This window comes from Pseudopipra pipra, chromosome 25 (genome assembly GCF_036250125.1).
Source record: "Pseudopipra pipra isolate bDixPip1 chromosome 25, bDixPip1.hap1, whole genome shotgun sequence".
Taxonomy (NCBI): domain Eukaryota; kingdom Metazoa; phylum Chordata; class Aves; order Passeriformes; family Pipridae; genus Pseudopipra; species Pseudopipra pipra.
The window spans coordinates 1,164,845-1,179,827 of NC_087573.1; the positions used below are offsets into that span (position 1 = coordinate 1,164,845).

At 55.7% G+C, this 14,983-nt stretch overlaps 1 protein-coding gene across 2 annotated transcripts in view; it reads right to left on the reverse strand.

The window, feature by feature from the left end:
• The window catches only part of CCND3 (cyclin D3), a 35,525-nt gene that overhangs the window by 9,305 nt on the left and 11,237 nt on the right, over window positions 1-14,983 (reverse strand). The window contains exons 1-2 of one of the 2 annotated variants that reach the window (XM_064635949.1): window positions 3,166-3,699; window positions 1,441-1,656 (exon numbers count right to left, since the gene is read on the reverse strand). In XM_064635949.1, coding sequence (XP_064492019.1) covers window positions 1,441-1,656; window positions 3,166-3,363 — 414 coding nt within the window. In that variant the 5' untranslated portion in view covers window positions 3,364-3,699. Of the gene's footprint in view, window positions 1-1,440; window positions 1,657-3,165; window positions 3,700-14,983 lie in introns of those variants that run through there. The other variant, XM_064635950.1, reaches the window with a different exon arrangement.

The window sequence follows — 14,983 nt, forward strand, 5'->3', positions numbered from 1 at the left end:
AGAGATCCAAGAGATCTGTGCCAGCCATCCATCTGTGCCTCCTGAGAGCAACCCAGGAGCCAGGGAGGGAGAACCCCAGGACTGAGACCTGAAGGATCAGCAGTGAAGAACAGGCATCAGACAGTGTTTTCCTCCTCCAGCTCCACCCCAGGAGGAGGGAGAAGGGAAGATGAACATTGTGGTGCTGCCTGGCCACAGCTTCCTGCTGACAAACCTCGGGGGAAGAAATAAGAAAGGCTCTGAGCAAGGAGGAATTAACACTGGAGTCTGAGGGGGAAGGAGAGTCTCCAGGGATGCTGCACATGCTCTGCCCACTCCCCACCTGCACCTCTCCACCCTCCTTTGGGAGGAGCCTGCTGCAAACAGGTCCCAAATTCAACTGGGAACAGCAAATCCTGCCCAGGAATTCACCAAACAAATCAGAATGAAATAGGACCAGGACCCACAGGATGCAGGCACCAGGTCTCCACCCGAGGTCTGGGCTGCAGGAGCCACCAGAACTGTCTGTGACGCCCTCCTGTCTCAGGGATGGTTACAGGACTCAGCACCCAGGGAAGAAACAACTGCTACTGTTTCCTCTGTGCATTCCCACCCCTCCCCAGGATTAATCACCCACCCGTGAGCGCTAATTGAGACAATCACCACCCACAAATGACTGCAGGGTCATGGAGGTGAGGGGATTTTCCCCAGCCTTTCACTGGCACTTGGAAAAACCATGTTCATACCAGAGCTCCCCAGTTACCAGAACTGCCCTCGGTTCACACCTGAAAGTTTTGTGGGTTCATTCCCCACCTTGGGGACAAATCACACTCAGATCACCCCAGCCCAGCCCCAAAAAAACAGAGACACTTAATAAGGTGATGAGTAACCCTGAGAAATTCTCGGGGGCAAACGGTCCCCAGGGATGGTTCTCAGCCCAGGGGGTTCCTCCCCGGGGCCCTGAGCCACCAGCATGGAAGGCCCCAAGAAAAGGGGCTCTCCAGTTTCCTCCTGCACTGGGGGAGTGGAAATCAAGGGAGTTGGATCTCTGAACTTTTATCAGACACAAAAACACTTTGCTTTTCAAAGCCTCAGAACTGAACTTCTGCCTGAGCGTGCAGGGTGACAGCCCAGGGTGACAGCCCAGGGTGACAGCCCAGGGCTGGGAACGAGCACTGCAGGCACAAGGAACTTCCTCTACGACCTGGAGGGGACAATTCTGCTCCCCACAACAGGGAAGGTGGAAAGGTCTCCACCAACAGGCACCACACCCTGCAGGACAGGGAGGAGAGAAGGCTGGAATGCAGGGGGAGGTGAGGGAATGGGAGGAAGAGCAGGGACAGGGAGGAGAGAAGGCTGGAATGCAGGGGGAGGTGAGGGAATGGGAGGAAGAGCAGGGACAGGGAGGCAGGTGGGATGGCAGGCAGCAGGATGCAGAAGAGCTGGGTAGAGGGTGGTTACCAGGAGCTGCTGAGGTGTGATGGAGTTGTCTGTGTAAATGCAGAGTTTCTCCACGGTCAGGGGCATGGTCTCTCTCAGTTTGGAGGCCAGCAGCATGCACACAGCCCCCAGCAGCTGCAGGCGATTCTTCTGCACGGGCACCGACGACAGGAACCGATCCACGTAATTCATGGCCAGGGGGAAAACCTCTTCCTCACACTTCTGCTCCTCACACACCTGGCAAAACCCAGTGGCAGAGACACAAAGTAAAGGCAGGGCTCCCCAGCCCCTGCCTGCACCGCAGCTCCAAAGCCTCTGGTGTTTCACACTTGCCAGGGCTCTGGAGGCCTGGGGTGAATGAGCTCCAGGTGTTAACTCTGGTGACATCCCTGGGGTTACACCAGCAAGGAGCTTCCCCAAGGCCTCAAGACTTCAGCTTTCTGGGGAAAGCAGCAGAACTCAGGTGCAGCTAGAAAGAGTGCACAAATGAGACCAAACCAGCCTGATTTGGCCCCGTTTCTGATCTCCCCTGCTGGAGATGTCTCCAGCCAGCTGGACAGCAAAGCTGCCACCTCCTGCCCTGTGGGGACTGGGGATCTCTGGAGAAAGTGAGCAGTTCCAGCATATCCCCAGCTGGAGACTTAACAGAGCAGGAACCACTGCTGGCAACTCCACCTCGAGTGCTCCAGAGACACAAGAAGAGTCAGTGGCAGCACCCAAATCGATGCTGGGTCCAAAAGTCCTCCTCCCTCAGCCACAGAATCCAGCAGCTCCAAATTTCAGCCCTCTGCCCTTATCTCCCAACAGTATCAAAACACTTGTCATATTTAACTTCCTTCTTTCAACACGACCATAAAAACATTGCGGTTTCTCCCCATTCTGCAGCAAACACCATCCTCCTCCCAGCCCCGGCTGCCCCAGCGCCGGTGACACCGACGCGGGTGTGACAACTGCCACTTGTCACCCGCTTGTCACCCCTTCAGGGCTTCACAGGGACAGGTCCCAAAGCAGCATTTATTTAACACCCTTCTCGTAAAGGGAACGGCAGAAACAAAATAACGGGGCGGGGGGGGGGGGGGGGGGAGAAAGCCCCTTTAAAAAGCAAATGTTCGTTATTTCTTTTGACGGAGCTTCCCCGCAGCAGCCGCCGGGCTGGAGGACGGGGAAGCTCCATCCCGACCTCACCGCTCCTCTGCAAATCGTTCTTTATCGAGACTCTTCACTGCGACCACCTCCTGCAGAGCCCCCTGAGATTCCCCCCCCTCCCCGCCCCGAACTCTATCCTGCAGCGAGCCACACTCATTTTTAATTTGGGGAAGTAAATAGTAGCGTTATTATTTCCCCCTCTAACCAGGCACTTGCACCCCCGAGCCCGAGGCTCTGACAGCCCAGCTCCGCCCGGAGCTTTTGGGGGTCTCTCACCACAGGGGTGGGGTGAGCTGTGGATTCAGGGGAGGGGAGGTCCTGCTCCTCCTGCACGGGGCGAACACGTGTTTCAGCCCAGCCGGCGCTCCCGGAGCAAAGCGCCTGCAAAGGAGCAAAGCGCGCAGCCCCCGCGCTGCCCCCCGGCATCACCCCCTGCCCTGAGCACAGACCTCCGGGCTGGCGTGTCCCCTGCCTTGTCCCCCGCACCCCTGACCCCCCCAGCACACGCGGGCCGGGGGTCCTGCCCTGCGCTCCCCCCGCCGGGGCAGGAGCAGCGCCGGGGTCGGCGCAGGGGGAGCGGGGCGGCGGCGCGTCCCGTACCTCCAGCATCCAGACGGCCAACATCCTCCGCATGTAGGGCTGGATGTCCCGCTGCACGCACTGGAAGTAGGACACGCGGGGGCTGTACCGCTCCTCCAGGCTCAGCAGGTTCTGCAGCACCCGCCGGTCCTCCAGGAGCTGCGGGTCGCGCCCCGCGCGGGGCACGCGGGACGCGGACTCCACGCACAGCAGCTCCATGGGCGGCGGGGAGGCCGGGATGGAGGCGGCAGGGGCGGACGGACACGGGGACCGGGCAGGAAGAAGGACAGACAAGGGGCAGGCGGGGGGAAGGAAGGACAGACGGACGGACGGACGGACAGGGGGCTGGAGGGACAGGCAGGGGAACGGAGGGACGGACACGGGGGGCTGGAGGGGCAGGGACGGGAGGGCCGGGGGCTGGCGGTGCGGGACAGCCGGACGGACGGACGGAGGGACAGGCGGACGGAGCGGCCGCGGCCGCGCTTCCCGGACTGGCCGCGCTCCCCGGGCGGCCCCGCCGAGCTCGGTGCTCCGCCGCGCGCCGGGGGGCGGGGCCAGCGCCCGCCTCGGCCAATCCGCGGCCGGGACGGCCGAGCCCCGAGAACTGAGGGGCGGGGCCAGCTCAAGGCCCAGCCAATCCGCACCGAGTGCAAGCGGTGGCCGCGCCCCCGGGGGCGGGGCCCGGAGCGGGCCGGCGGGACCGGAGCACGTGGGGGCGCGGGCGGCGCTGCCATGTTGGGGGGGGACACGGGGGGACACGGGACCCCCCAAGTCCGGGGCTCCCCCAGCCACCGCACATTCCCCCCGCACCCTCTGCTTCCGGCCAGCCCGCTGTCAACCCCGCGACACGTTTCCAAGAGTGTGTTTTTTTCAGTGTTTAAGTCCTATAACTTTTTCTTTCTTTTTTTTTCTTTTTTTTTTTTTTTTTTTTTTGGAGTGTCTCAGCGAAGTTTTTCAAGGCTGTGGAAATAATCAGCTGTGCGCAGGCTTGGAGCCTGCCGCTTTCCATAATTTCCCCTGGTGCGGCTCCATGGGAGATAACAACCGCGGGGGCTGCAGAGATAAGGCTTTGTCAGCCCTGGCTGGTTCTTCCGAATAATTAGCAATTGTTTGGGAACACCTTTCAGAAGTTCATTGTCTGGCTGCTTACTGTAGGAATTTCAAAGGAATTTCAAAGTCTTTCGGTTAATTTTGCACGGTGACTTCCCCAGCCTCTGATACCTGAGGCTGCTTCTCCTTATCCACTGGAATTGCTTACTGGTCTGGGAAGCTGCAGACTGGTCTGGAAAGCTGTAACTGGCCCCACTGCTCTCTGATGTTTGTCTCTGGCTACAGGAGCTGCAATGTCTTGACTTGGCTACCGAGAAGTGCCAGAAAACAGTATAAAATGCACAACAGTCTAACTGCCAGGGGGATGAACTGCCTTCAAACTTGCACATTAAAAGCTCCCCCCTGAGTTGAGAGGATTGGCTCAGAAGGTCCATTTCTACTGAGTTTCCAATGCCAGTTGGAGGCCCCTGTGCCCCAAGGGGTGACTGGGTGGGACCAAACGATTCTAATCACAAATGGGAGAGGTGGGAAATGCCTTCCAGAGCACCCTCATCTCTTGGTAGATGAAATCAGCCCAGTCTGCCTGCCTGGCACTCCTGGAATCACTGCCCAGGGCAGTACTGGCAGGATGACAGCGGGACACAGGGGAGTGGATGGAGACAAAGCCAAATTCACCTCACAGCAATACCCCCCATCTGCACTCCTGGGGAGGACCCACTCCACACAAAACTCCCTTCTGAAGGGAACAGAGCAATGGAAGTGGTATCCAAAATCCTGCATCCCAAAAGGATGCAGGGCCACACAAAGGGGACTCAGCTGGACACCTCTGACCAGCCCTGCTGGAATATTCCTCTGTAAATACACTCACATGTATTTTTAGGCGAAGGCACAAAGAACCAAAGGAGGGATGTGCCACAACAGCTACTCCCCCACCCCTGAAGTCACTTCTACATGTGCCATTTTGACACATTTAGTATTCTCTTGTCATCTGAAGAGTCTTTTAATGATGAACAAACACACAAAGTTAATAAGCCTCTAAGTAAGACAAGACCCAAGTCTTTGTTCTCCCTGCTCAGGATTGTTTTGGTTGTTGAAAATAAAAAGCATCTTTTTGATCAGAGGTTTAGAGGTTCAGAATCCTCCTCATGACAGTGAACACAGAGGTCACACACCCTGGAATCACACACTGGAATCCCATCCCTCCCCTGGGCAGGTGGCTTTAATTTACTGCAATTCCTGTGATACACTGGAAACTTTTAATGGTGTCGTGGGATTGATTTGTGTTGCTGAAGGCCCCGAGAAGCCCACGGTGATGCAGGACTAGAGAAGAGAAAGGGGCAGAGAATTACATCAATCCCACTGCCTTAAAATGAAAAAGGGGGATTTTCGTAGGTGAGATCAGATTCCCTTTTCCCAACTAACTTCCTCTCACCTTACAAATAAATCTTCCCATGGTGTGGGCAAGAAATATTTGAGGAATCTATGGGAGAGAGTTGTGTGGATCAGTCAGCTGGTTTTAATCCGGGGTGACCCCCCCACCCTCTCCCTGTGAGCAGCGTCCCCCCTTCGAGCAGGGGAAGGGAAGGGCCTCACGTCCCACATTTTTAGTAAAAATAGCAGCTCTTTTCTTTAGTCAGGCAAAGGGAAACCACAGCACTGGGTTCTTGGTCCTTCTGGTTTCTGGGCTGCGTCTTCTGAAATGGAAAGTTTGGGGCCCTTTCCCAGACTTCCTGGGCTCCCTCCTGTTCCCAGAGTGTGCCCGAGGGGCAGGAACGGGGCTCGGTGGCTGCCGGGGCCCGTCGGACACCGGGGGCAAAGGGAACATTGCACAAGCCACTGTTCCTTCCAGATGATGACTTGGCAAAAGCGGTGCCTCTGCAAGCCACATTATCAGGCTGGAAAGGCAAATTACAGACTGCAGGCATCCTAAAAAGCCCATTGTGTGGGTGTGCGGAGGGAAGGAGGGAAAATTCCAGGAAAACCAAATTTTGGTCACTGCTGTCCATAGATAGTCGACTTCCTGGGGCTTGGGCAAGAGCACAGCAACATTAAAAAAGGAAATTCCTTCAGAGTAAGAATTAAAAAACCTGCTGGCCTCCAGACTTCCAGGAGTTCGACCCAGCGATGCTGTTCCTGCTGAATCATAAAACTGGGATCATTGTTTTTTGGGTAAATTGATGATAAATTGGAAAGTTGCCAAGAGCTGGAGCTTTTAAAGGGCAACACAGATGTGGGTCTGATTCTGATGGCAGCTGGTGTCACACGTGGGCTTGGATGGAGGCTAATCCCATTTATCCATGTCACTTTGCATCATGGAATCATTGAGGTAGGAAAAGACCTCCAGGATTGAGCCCAATCTCTGCCCAATCCCCACCTTGTCCCCCAGCCCAGAGCACTGAGGGCCATGTCCAGTCCTTCCCTGGACACCTCCAGGGGTGGGGACTCCACCACATCCCTGGGCAGCCCCTTCCAAGGCCTGACCACCCTTTCCAGGCAGAAATCCCTCCTGATGTCCAACCTGAGCCTCCCCTGGCACAGCCTGAGGCCGTTCCCTCTCCTCCTGTCCCTTGTTCCCTGGGAGCAGAGCCCGACCCCCCCCGGCTCCCCCCTCCTGTCAGGGGGTTGCAGAGCCAGAAGGTCCCCCCTGAGCCTCCTTTTCTCCAGGCTGAGCCCCCCCAGCTCCCTCAGTTCTCCTGCTGCTCCAGCCCCTTCCCCAGCTCCCTTCCCTTCCCTGGACACGCTCCAGCCCCCCCATGTCTCTCTGGACACAGTCCTGGCTCCAAAGACTGTCACAAACCCCATCAGCCCCTTTTCTCCCCTGGTTTCTATCTCTTATATTTCATATCCACCATCTGTCCAACTCTGACCTTCTCAGAGCTGAACCCTCCTCCTCCTCGCTCATCCCACGAGCAGGGTGTCACCAGTGACACCAAACTGAAACTGCTCCTCAGACGGGAGGGACTTGCAAGCCAAGTCCAACGAGCAAATCACTCCGTCCTCTGCTGCAGGAAATCCCCCACAGCAAATGCAAACCTGGCACCGTTCTGTGCCCGGCTCAGAAAGAGCTGAGGGCAGCGTTTCACACTTTCAGGTGTGAGGATCTCAGAGCACAGACCTTCTAATCTGCCGTGGTTCACACGCAGCTCTCCCTGAGCAGGGAGGTGGTGCAGCTATTCCCGGCTGGAAGGAGCGAGGGCCGTGGCACAGGGGGCTGGTTTGGTGTCACCTCCTGGTGCAGGAGATGGCCCAGTTCATGGTCCATCACACACAGAGTGCTGGTGAACAAGGGGAAATGGCCTTAAGCTGGAGGAGGGCAGGTTTGAATTGGATACTGGGATGGAATCCTTCCCTGGGAGGGTGGGGAGGCCCTGGCACAGGGTGCCCAGAGAAGCTGTGGCTGCCCCATCCCTGGGAGTGTCCAAGGCCAGGTTGGATGGGGCTTGGAGCAACCTGGGCTAGTGGAAGGTGCCCCTGCCTGTGGCAGGGGGTGGGACTGGATGAGCTTTGGTCTTCCCAACCCAAACCATTCCATGAGGAAGGGCCAGGAGGAGCAGCTGAGACCAGGACACCACAGGGGTTCAGCACGTTGGCCCGTCCAGGAGTTTGTTCCCGTGCTCAGGAATCCCAGGCACAGGGAGCTGAGGCATCTTCCCTGCTCATCCAGCCATTCCCTGCTCCAGTGGGCTGGAAAGCCAAGGATTTCCATGGCTCTCAAGCTGCTGACTCCCCACCAGAGCTGGGTCTGTCTCCTTCTCATCCCTCAGACATCCTTAATGGAACAAAAACGCTTCCACTGAATCAAAGGGAGGTTTGGTTGAGCACAAGTGGAACATCTGACCCAGGGGACGTGTTTCCCAATGTCTTTCCCTGAAAGGGAGGCTTCTGAGTCCAACTCATTAACTCACAGTGATGTCATCGAATGCTGAATCCCAGCAATCCCAGATATATCCCGTACTGGCATCCATGAGGATCCTGCAGGAAAAACCTTGATGCTTCCAAGCTTTTGTATTCCAAAATACAGCTTTTTCATTGACTTGAATCCACTTATTAGAGCAGGTTTGGGCCCGATTTGGAGGAATTTTCTATTTAAATAAAAGTGTGACTGTTGCTGCTCTTTGGGTTCACACTCTATCCCTCATGCAGCATCCAACTGTGCCCGTTCCTGGGCTGTATATCCATTTAATCATGAGTTCCTCAACCAGGATCATATTATAGGAGATGAACAGTTGGATGTAGGGAAGCCTTTTGCTGAGGTGGCTTCCAGAGCAGAGCAAAGAAGTGATGGGAAAGGTATTAAATAGGTGAAAAGAGACATTTGTAAACATGGACTGAGCAAGCGACTCGCTACGTCTTTTGGCCAATCATTTAGGAGAAAATTCCTAATTTTTTAGGAAATTTCTAAGTAAAATTTAGAAAATGTCTAATTAAAGTGGCCATGGCTTTGGAGGGTCTCAGTTTTGGAGCAGATGTGAGTCCAGTGGAGCCCCAGTTCAGCTCAGCTGACAGTTCAGGCCAGAGGAGATTTCAGTGTCATTTCACCTGACTTTTTATGAAAAGCATTTGAAAAAGTTTGTCATTTTAGCAGCTGTTTTTTTGCCTTAGTTCCCTTTTCCTGATGAAATCTTAAAATTCAGTCGCATTTTCATTGACTCAAACTCGTAACCAGAGTGAGCCATCCCCAGGTGAATGTTTGGTTTTGCTCCCAAATCGGCATTTTAGAAACCAGCCAAACTCAGGTTCTTCTTCTGGGGAAGACAGAAAGAAAGAAAGACCATAGGAAAAAAAAAATGCAAAGCTGAAACCAATGAATTTCATAAAGCAAACTGGGCCTGGAAAGCCCCCAGCTGGGATATATTTAGGTCATTTCAGGGGATTATCTGTGGTCACCAATTATGCAAATTGCTAAAAAACACTGCCCTGACACATTTTACATACGAAATACATCTTTTTACAACACCCTTCCCTTGTCCATCCTTCCTGCCCGTTCCTGCCCTGCCCTGATCTCGCTGCCTCTGCCTGGGTGGGACATGAGATGCCCTTGGGTTTTTCGAAGAATTTGGGGTTATTTTCCATTTGATGTGGCGGCTCCGGTGCTGGGCAGGGAGGCCCAGCCAGCTCCAGGCTCCCCAGCACAGCAGCAGAAAGGGAATTTCCCGTGGATAGACTGGAGAAAGGATCAGGGAAGGGCTGAGGAAGGGGGTCTGGTCCAGCTGGAACAAGGGGAAAGGAAAATCCTTGGAAGCTGGGCTTGGTGTTCCTGCTGGACGTTGGGTCTGCTGAGGGATGGGGCAGCACCCATGGCCTGTGTCCCAGCTGATCCCTGCATGGGAGCATCCAGCCACGTTTTCCAGGAGCTCACAAAGGAAAACAGGCAGGAAAATCACGGCAGCAGGGCTGGATCAGCCTGAGGAAAGGGGGTGTGATGGACTGAGCTTGGGCTGGGCAGGAAGGATGGGTTTAAGGAGTTTAAACTGGGCTTGGCTGGGGCTGGAGCCTGGCCAGGTCTGTGCCCAAGGCTGGACTGGGAGGATTGTTGCCTCTGGAAGGGCAGAGGAATCAGGTCAGGACAAGGCTCAGAGGGGGGTGCAGTGGGAACACTGTGGGATCAGGCTCTGGGGTGCCAGCAATGGGCAGGAGGAGTCTCATCACTCCAGTCCAAGCTGGACTTGGTTCCTTGGAGGGAGGAGGACTGTGCTCTGTGCCTGGGAGTGTTCTGGGGGGTAGAAGGGCTCTGACTGATACCCCACTGCCTCCCCAACTCATGGGGCACGTGCCTGGCTGTGACCCCCAGCTCAGGCTGGGCTGGGACGGGGGCTTTGGGCTGGAGGCAGAGTGTGAGCAGGAGGCTCTGCCTGCCCTCGGCTCCCCGTGGTGCAGCCAAAAGCAAACATCTTGTCCCAGCCCCAGGGCACCAGGCTGGGGCCAGCAGAGCAGCTGGGGCCGTGTGTGGGGCAGACCCCCCACTCTGACCCCCAGGGACCCCCCAGAGCTGCCGGGCTGGTGTCACCGTGCGGAGCCAACGCCTGCGTGTGTGTCCTCCCCAGGAGCCCTTCCCTCCAGTTCAGGCTGCAAAGCCAAGGAAAGGGAATTCTCAGCACCTGCAGAGCACAGTGGTAGGTGCAGGGGAAGAGCAATGCCAGCCCCGTGTCAATAAAGGGCAATAAAGGACAATCCCCCAGCACAGCCGTCGTCCCAACAACCCAGAGGACGAGTCTCGTCCAAATCCTGGGCTCTGCTCCCAGAACACCTTTCCCTGATGGCACAAATGTCTGTTCCTTGTGACTGTGGCAGCCAGGTACCCCTGTATATCCCAGCAGATCCATGGAGACCAAACTCCCCGGGATGCTGCTATCCCTAATAAAATATGGATGCACTTCTCCCAGCAGTGCTGGCAGCTGTGTATTATCTGCATAAACTGCTGCATTAATGCACCAGTAATTACTGACATTAACAACATGCTAATGAGGTTCACCCTGTGAACACATCAGTGGGCAAGCAGTATTCCCACTGTATTTAGGGAGATTTTTGGTGGAGGAATTCCAGCAGTCACCTGAAATATTCCCCAGCTCTCCCAGGGCCCTGATCCCTGGGGGCAGCCCCTGGGATGGAATTCCCGCTGCTCTGGAGGCAGAGATGCGGAGCAGCCTCTCCTCCCTGGGTGGTTTTCCACAGCCCAGCAGCCAAGGGGAGCTGGCAGCTGCTGTTGGCTCTGCACCTCTCCTGGGGACACTCCCTGCAGCACGGCCACCTGCCAGCCCCAGCCAGCCCCGGGGCACTGATAGAGCAGAGCTGCTGAGCTGCCCTGCCCGGATTATCCGCACGGCTGGGGCTGGGCAGGGAGGGCTGCAGGGCTGCCAGGAGCTGGCACTGCCACAGAACTGCCCCCTCCCTCCTGATGGCTCTGAGCTGAGGGATGCTGGCCCAGCTGGAGATGCTGGAAGTGCAGCTGCTGTTCTGGACCCCTGAGGTGTCACACAGCAGGTAAGTGGGTGTCACACGGCAGGTAAGTGGGTGTCACAAGCACTGCAGGGATTGTTGAGTTGGGGGTGTTCAGCCTGGAGATGAGAAAGTTGTGGCTGCCCCATCCCTGGAAGTGTCCAAGGCCAGGTTGGATGGGGCTTGGACCAACCTGGGCTAGTGGGAGGTGTCCCTGCCCATGGCAGGGGGTGACACTGGGTGAGCTTTAAGGTCCCTTCCAACCCAAACCATTCCATAATTCCATAACTGAGCAGTGCCTGGGGCTGTGACCTCTCTGGGAAGGTCCCTGCCTGCTGAAGGCCTGGGAGGGAATCAGGAGCACGTGACAGGCGAACACTGAGGGACGTGGGGACAAGGACACGGGGTCGTCGTGGCCCGGTGGGTGCAGCGGCGGCTCCTTTGCTGTTCCTTTGCTGTTCCTTGACCTGGAATGGCCCTGCCTTTGTTCTGCAAGGGTGACTCTGGAGCAGAGATCTCTGGAGTCTCTCCTTTGGCTTTTCCTGCTGAGTTTTGGACCAGCCTGGTCCCCTGGCCAAGCTGAACTTGTTACTGTGACCCTCGGGAGAAGAAAAGGAGAGAGACACCTTCACCCCCAGCACGCCTGGGAAGCAGGAGAGAACTGAACAGGAGGAGAGCTGCGAGCAGCAAGTGGAGGAAGCAGAGAACTGGGCAAAGAGAAGATGAACTACATTGCTCTGCTTGTTCTGTGACAAATGTGTGAGGTGACAGGAGCAGACGGCCGGGCAGACTCAGCCAAGGGGCTCCCGTTTCCCAGGCTGAGCCCTGGGCACGCACATGATGGGAAGCAGAGTGACTTGTTTCTCCTCCCACCTGAGCTCCAGGGGCTTCTTGCATTCAGAAGAGGCAAATGTCAAATTGGCACAAGATTTTCACTTCTCAGCCCGGGCAGAGACAGAGGCTGGGAAGATGCACGCTCAGGGGGCTGGGGAGAGGAAGGAAAGGGAGGATAAGGAGGGAAAACTAAGAGCTGGATCAAGGGCTGGGTTTTCAAAGGCACTCAGCAAGTGTTTTTCTCTTGAGGCAGTGGAATAACCAGGGTCTGGATTTAGAAACCTGCCCCCTCCCTTCCACGCCTGAGATGGAGATTGCCCCGAGATCAGCTCTGTTTGATTTAAAGCTCAATCCTGATGCAACACACGGGTCTGGGTGTCTGAGCAGAGGCTGCAAGGGACTCCCCACCTCCTTCAAGCCACACAGAAGCAATGAGGAGATCCCGGGAGCCTCCCCCAGCCCCAGCACCCCCTGCCAGGGCCTGTGGTCCCCCTGGAAATCCTTGGCTCGGGGGGAGGTGCTGAAGGGCATCGGAGCAGCTCTCGCCCCTTTGCTGCGGTCACGCTCCAGGGCAGAGGAGCTCAGAGCACATTTGCAGTCCCCACTTGGCTGCCTGGCTCAAGGTGCAGCTGTGGGGTCCCTGGGGGCTCAGTGAGGCCCCCCCCAGGCACACAGAGCTCCCTCAGAGCCCAGCTCAGGCGATGTGTTCCTGCCCAAAGCACGGCCCGATGCGGAAGGGCTTAATTTCCCAACAAAAGCTGTGACCAGCAGCAGTGCTTAAAAAAAAAAACAACACCCTTTCTGCTGGCAAGTGCAGTGAAAGGAATGAGATCTGGGTCTTCTTAGCAAACTGCTGGGCCTGGGAGTGCTTGAAAGGTTTCCTAGAGACACCAGTGCAGTGCATGGCAATGCTCCCTGTCCCAGCAGCTCCCACCTCCATCTTCCCACTGCCCCAGCCTGAGCACGACCCTCAGGGGCTGACAGCTGACAACCACTCCTGGCTCCTGCCACTTCCTTCGGGGCCTGCAATGCCAACTTCCCGCAAGGTTACAAGCCAGAAAGAGCCTGGATGCCCTCTGGACACCGGGAGTGTCTCGTTTCTCAAACGCACGAGGGGAGATGTTGAACCACGGAGGCAACGCCGATAACGGTTCTTGCAAATTATCCCTCGTCTGCCTGTGCAGGTTCTTCTGCCTTCCTGACTCAGCTAATTCCGGCCTCTCAGAGAGGGCAGACTGTTAAATCAGCCCCAGGTTTCAGCAGCACAGCAATTTCTGTTTTCTAGTTTCTTGAACGAGTTTCCCAGAGAGAATGATGAGCATTTTCCCACTCACCTGGATAAAATGTGTACGTGACTAATGTTTACAGTGAAAAAAGTACACATTGGAAAGAGCCAGGAGGCGTCAGGGATCGATTTCCCAACTCTTTTGTGCCTTGCTCAGCAGCCTGGGCAGACCAAGTAGCTGCTCTGTGCCTCAGTTTCCCTCCAGACAAATGGGATAAAGGAGGTCCATAAGTCTCCATTGGATTTATCCAGACACTCCAGGGAGCAGGTGTGAACATGGAGCTCAGCAAACACATTTATTCTGCACCTACCTGGCACTAAACCTCCCCAATTCATAGTTAGGTGATTAATCATTAATGATGTTCCTTTATTAATGATGCTAAAGGCCTTCGAGGTGGTAGAGATGCTGGAAGATGCTACAAGATTATGTCTTCAAAAGAACTTTATAAACACAGAAGCAAAGGATTTAATTTTCCCTGAAAATGCCATCGTGCAGTGGAATGACTGGCTCAGACCCTTGGAAAGGCACCTGGTAATTAACTTGGTGTAAATTAATCAGCTTCAGACAGGATTTAGGGACTTCAATAGCCAAGTGCTGGCTTTTGCAGTGACAATTCCCAGCAGGACTTTGAAGTGGGCTGCCTGCTCCAAGGGGTGGCAAAAGCTCCAGGATTTGGGATTTGGGAACCAACAGCCTTACAAGGGGTATAAATCACCCCCTACCCCAAAATCAGGGCCCTTTGGGCCCCGACACACACAGGGAGAGGCTCAGGAGGTGCCAACCTTGCTAGATAAGGCAGAAACAAAGGATCTGCCTGAGATCCAAGAGCCCAGGGAAGCAGGGACAGGTGGGATCTGTGTCCTGGGTGAAGCCACTGAAGTCCCACGGCTGCCAAAGGGTCTGTCCCGCTGTCCCTGCCCCAGCCTGAGGGGATAAACTCTGCCAGGCCAGGGACAGGACCTGCCTGGCTGCAGAGGGTGCCCCCAGGAAGAGCTGTGCCTGGGAGAGAGTTAGGCCAGCTCAGGCTCAGGCTCAGGTGGGCTCCATCCAGATCAAAGCTCTGCTCCTTCCGCCACGCAAAGGATATTGTGGTGGCAGAACCACTTAAGTACAACTATATTTAAATCAGTATCTATGTAAAATAAACTGTGTCGATGTAAAGCACAACCATATTTGTGGGGGAGCATCTGCTGCTCTGACTGTGCTGGCAAACAAAGCTCCCCCAGCTCAGGAACCCCTGACACGCTGCAGCACAGCCCAGATCTCCATCTCCTGAGCCCCAGAGGTTCAGCCCTGCTGGGAGCACACACTCGTGCTGCCTAGGCAAGAGCTGGAATAAAGAAATGCTCATTATTATGAGAAACACAGAAACTGAGACTCCTGCAATTAATTAAAACGGAAATCAGAGCTGGGAGACTAAACACTGGGGGGACCAGAAAACAAGCTGGGGAAAAATAGTAATATTCTCAAGGGCAGATGAAGATAAGCATCAGAGGCTACACCCCAGCTGGCCCTGAGTCACCCCAGGCCAGGGTACTGGGCTGGCAGGGTGTGGCTCCCAGCATCTTATTGGGGATCTGTCCCTCCGCCCACCACAGCCCCGCTGGAAACGGCTCCAGAGACAGGGAGGCCTCAGCAAAACACGAGACTTCAGAGGATGTTTTTCTCCAAAGAGGCCGGGAAGGGTTTGATTTTTCTACCTGAGAATAACTGTGTTATACTGTGCCCAGCTG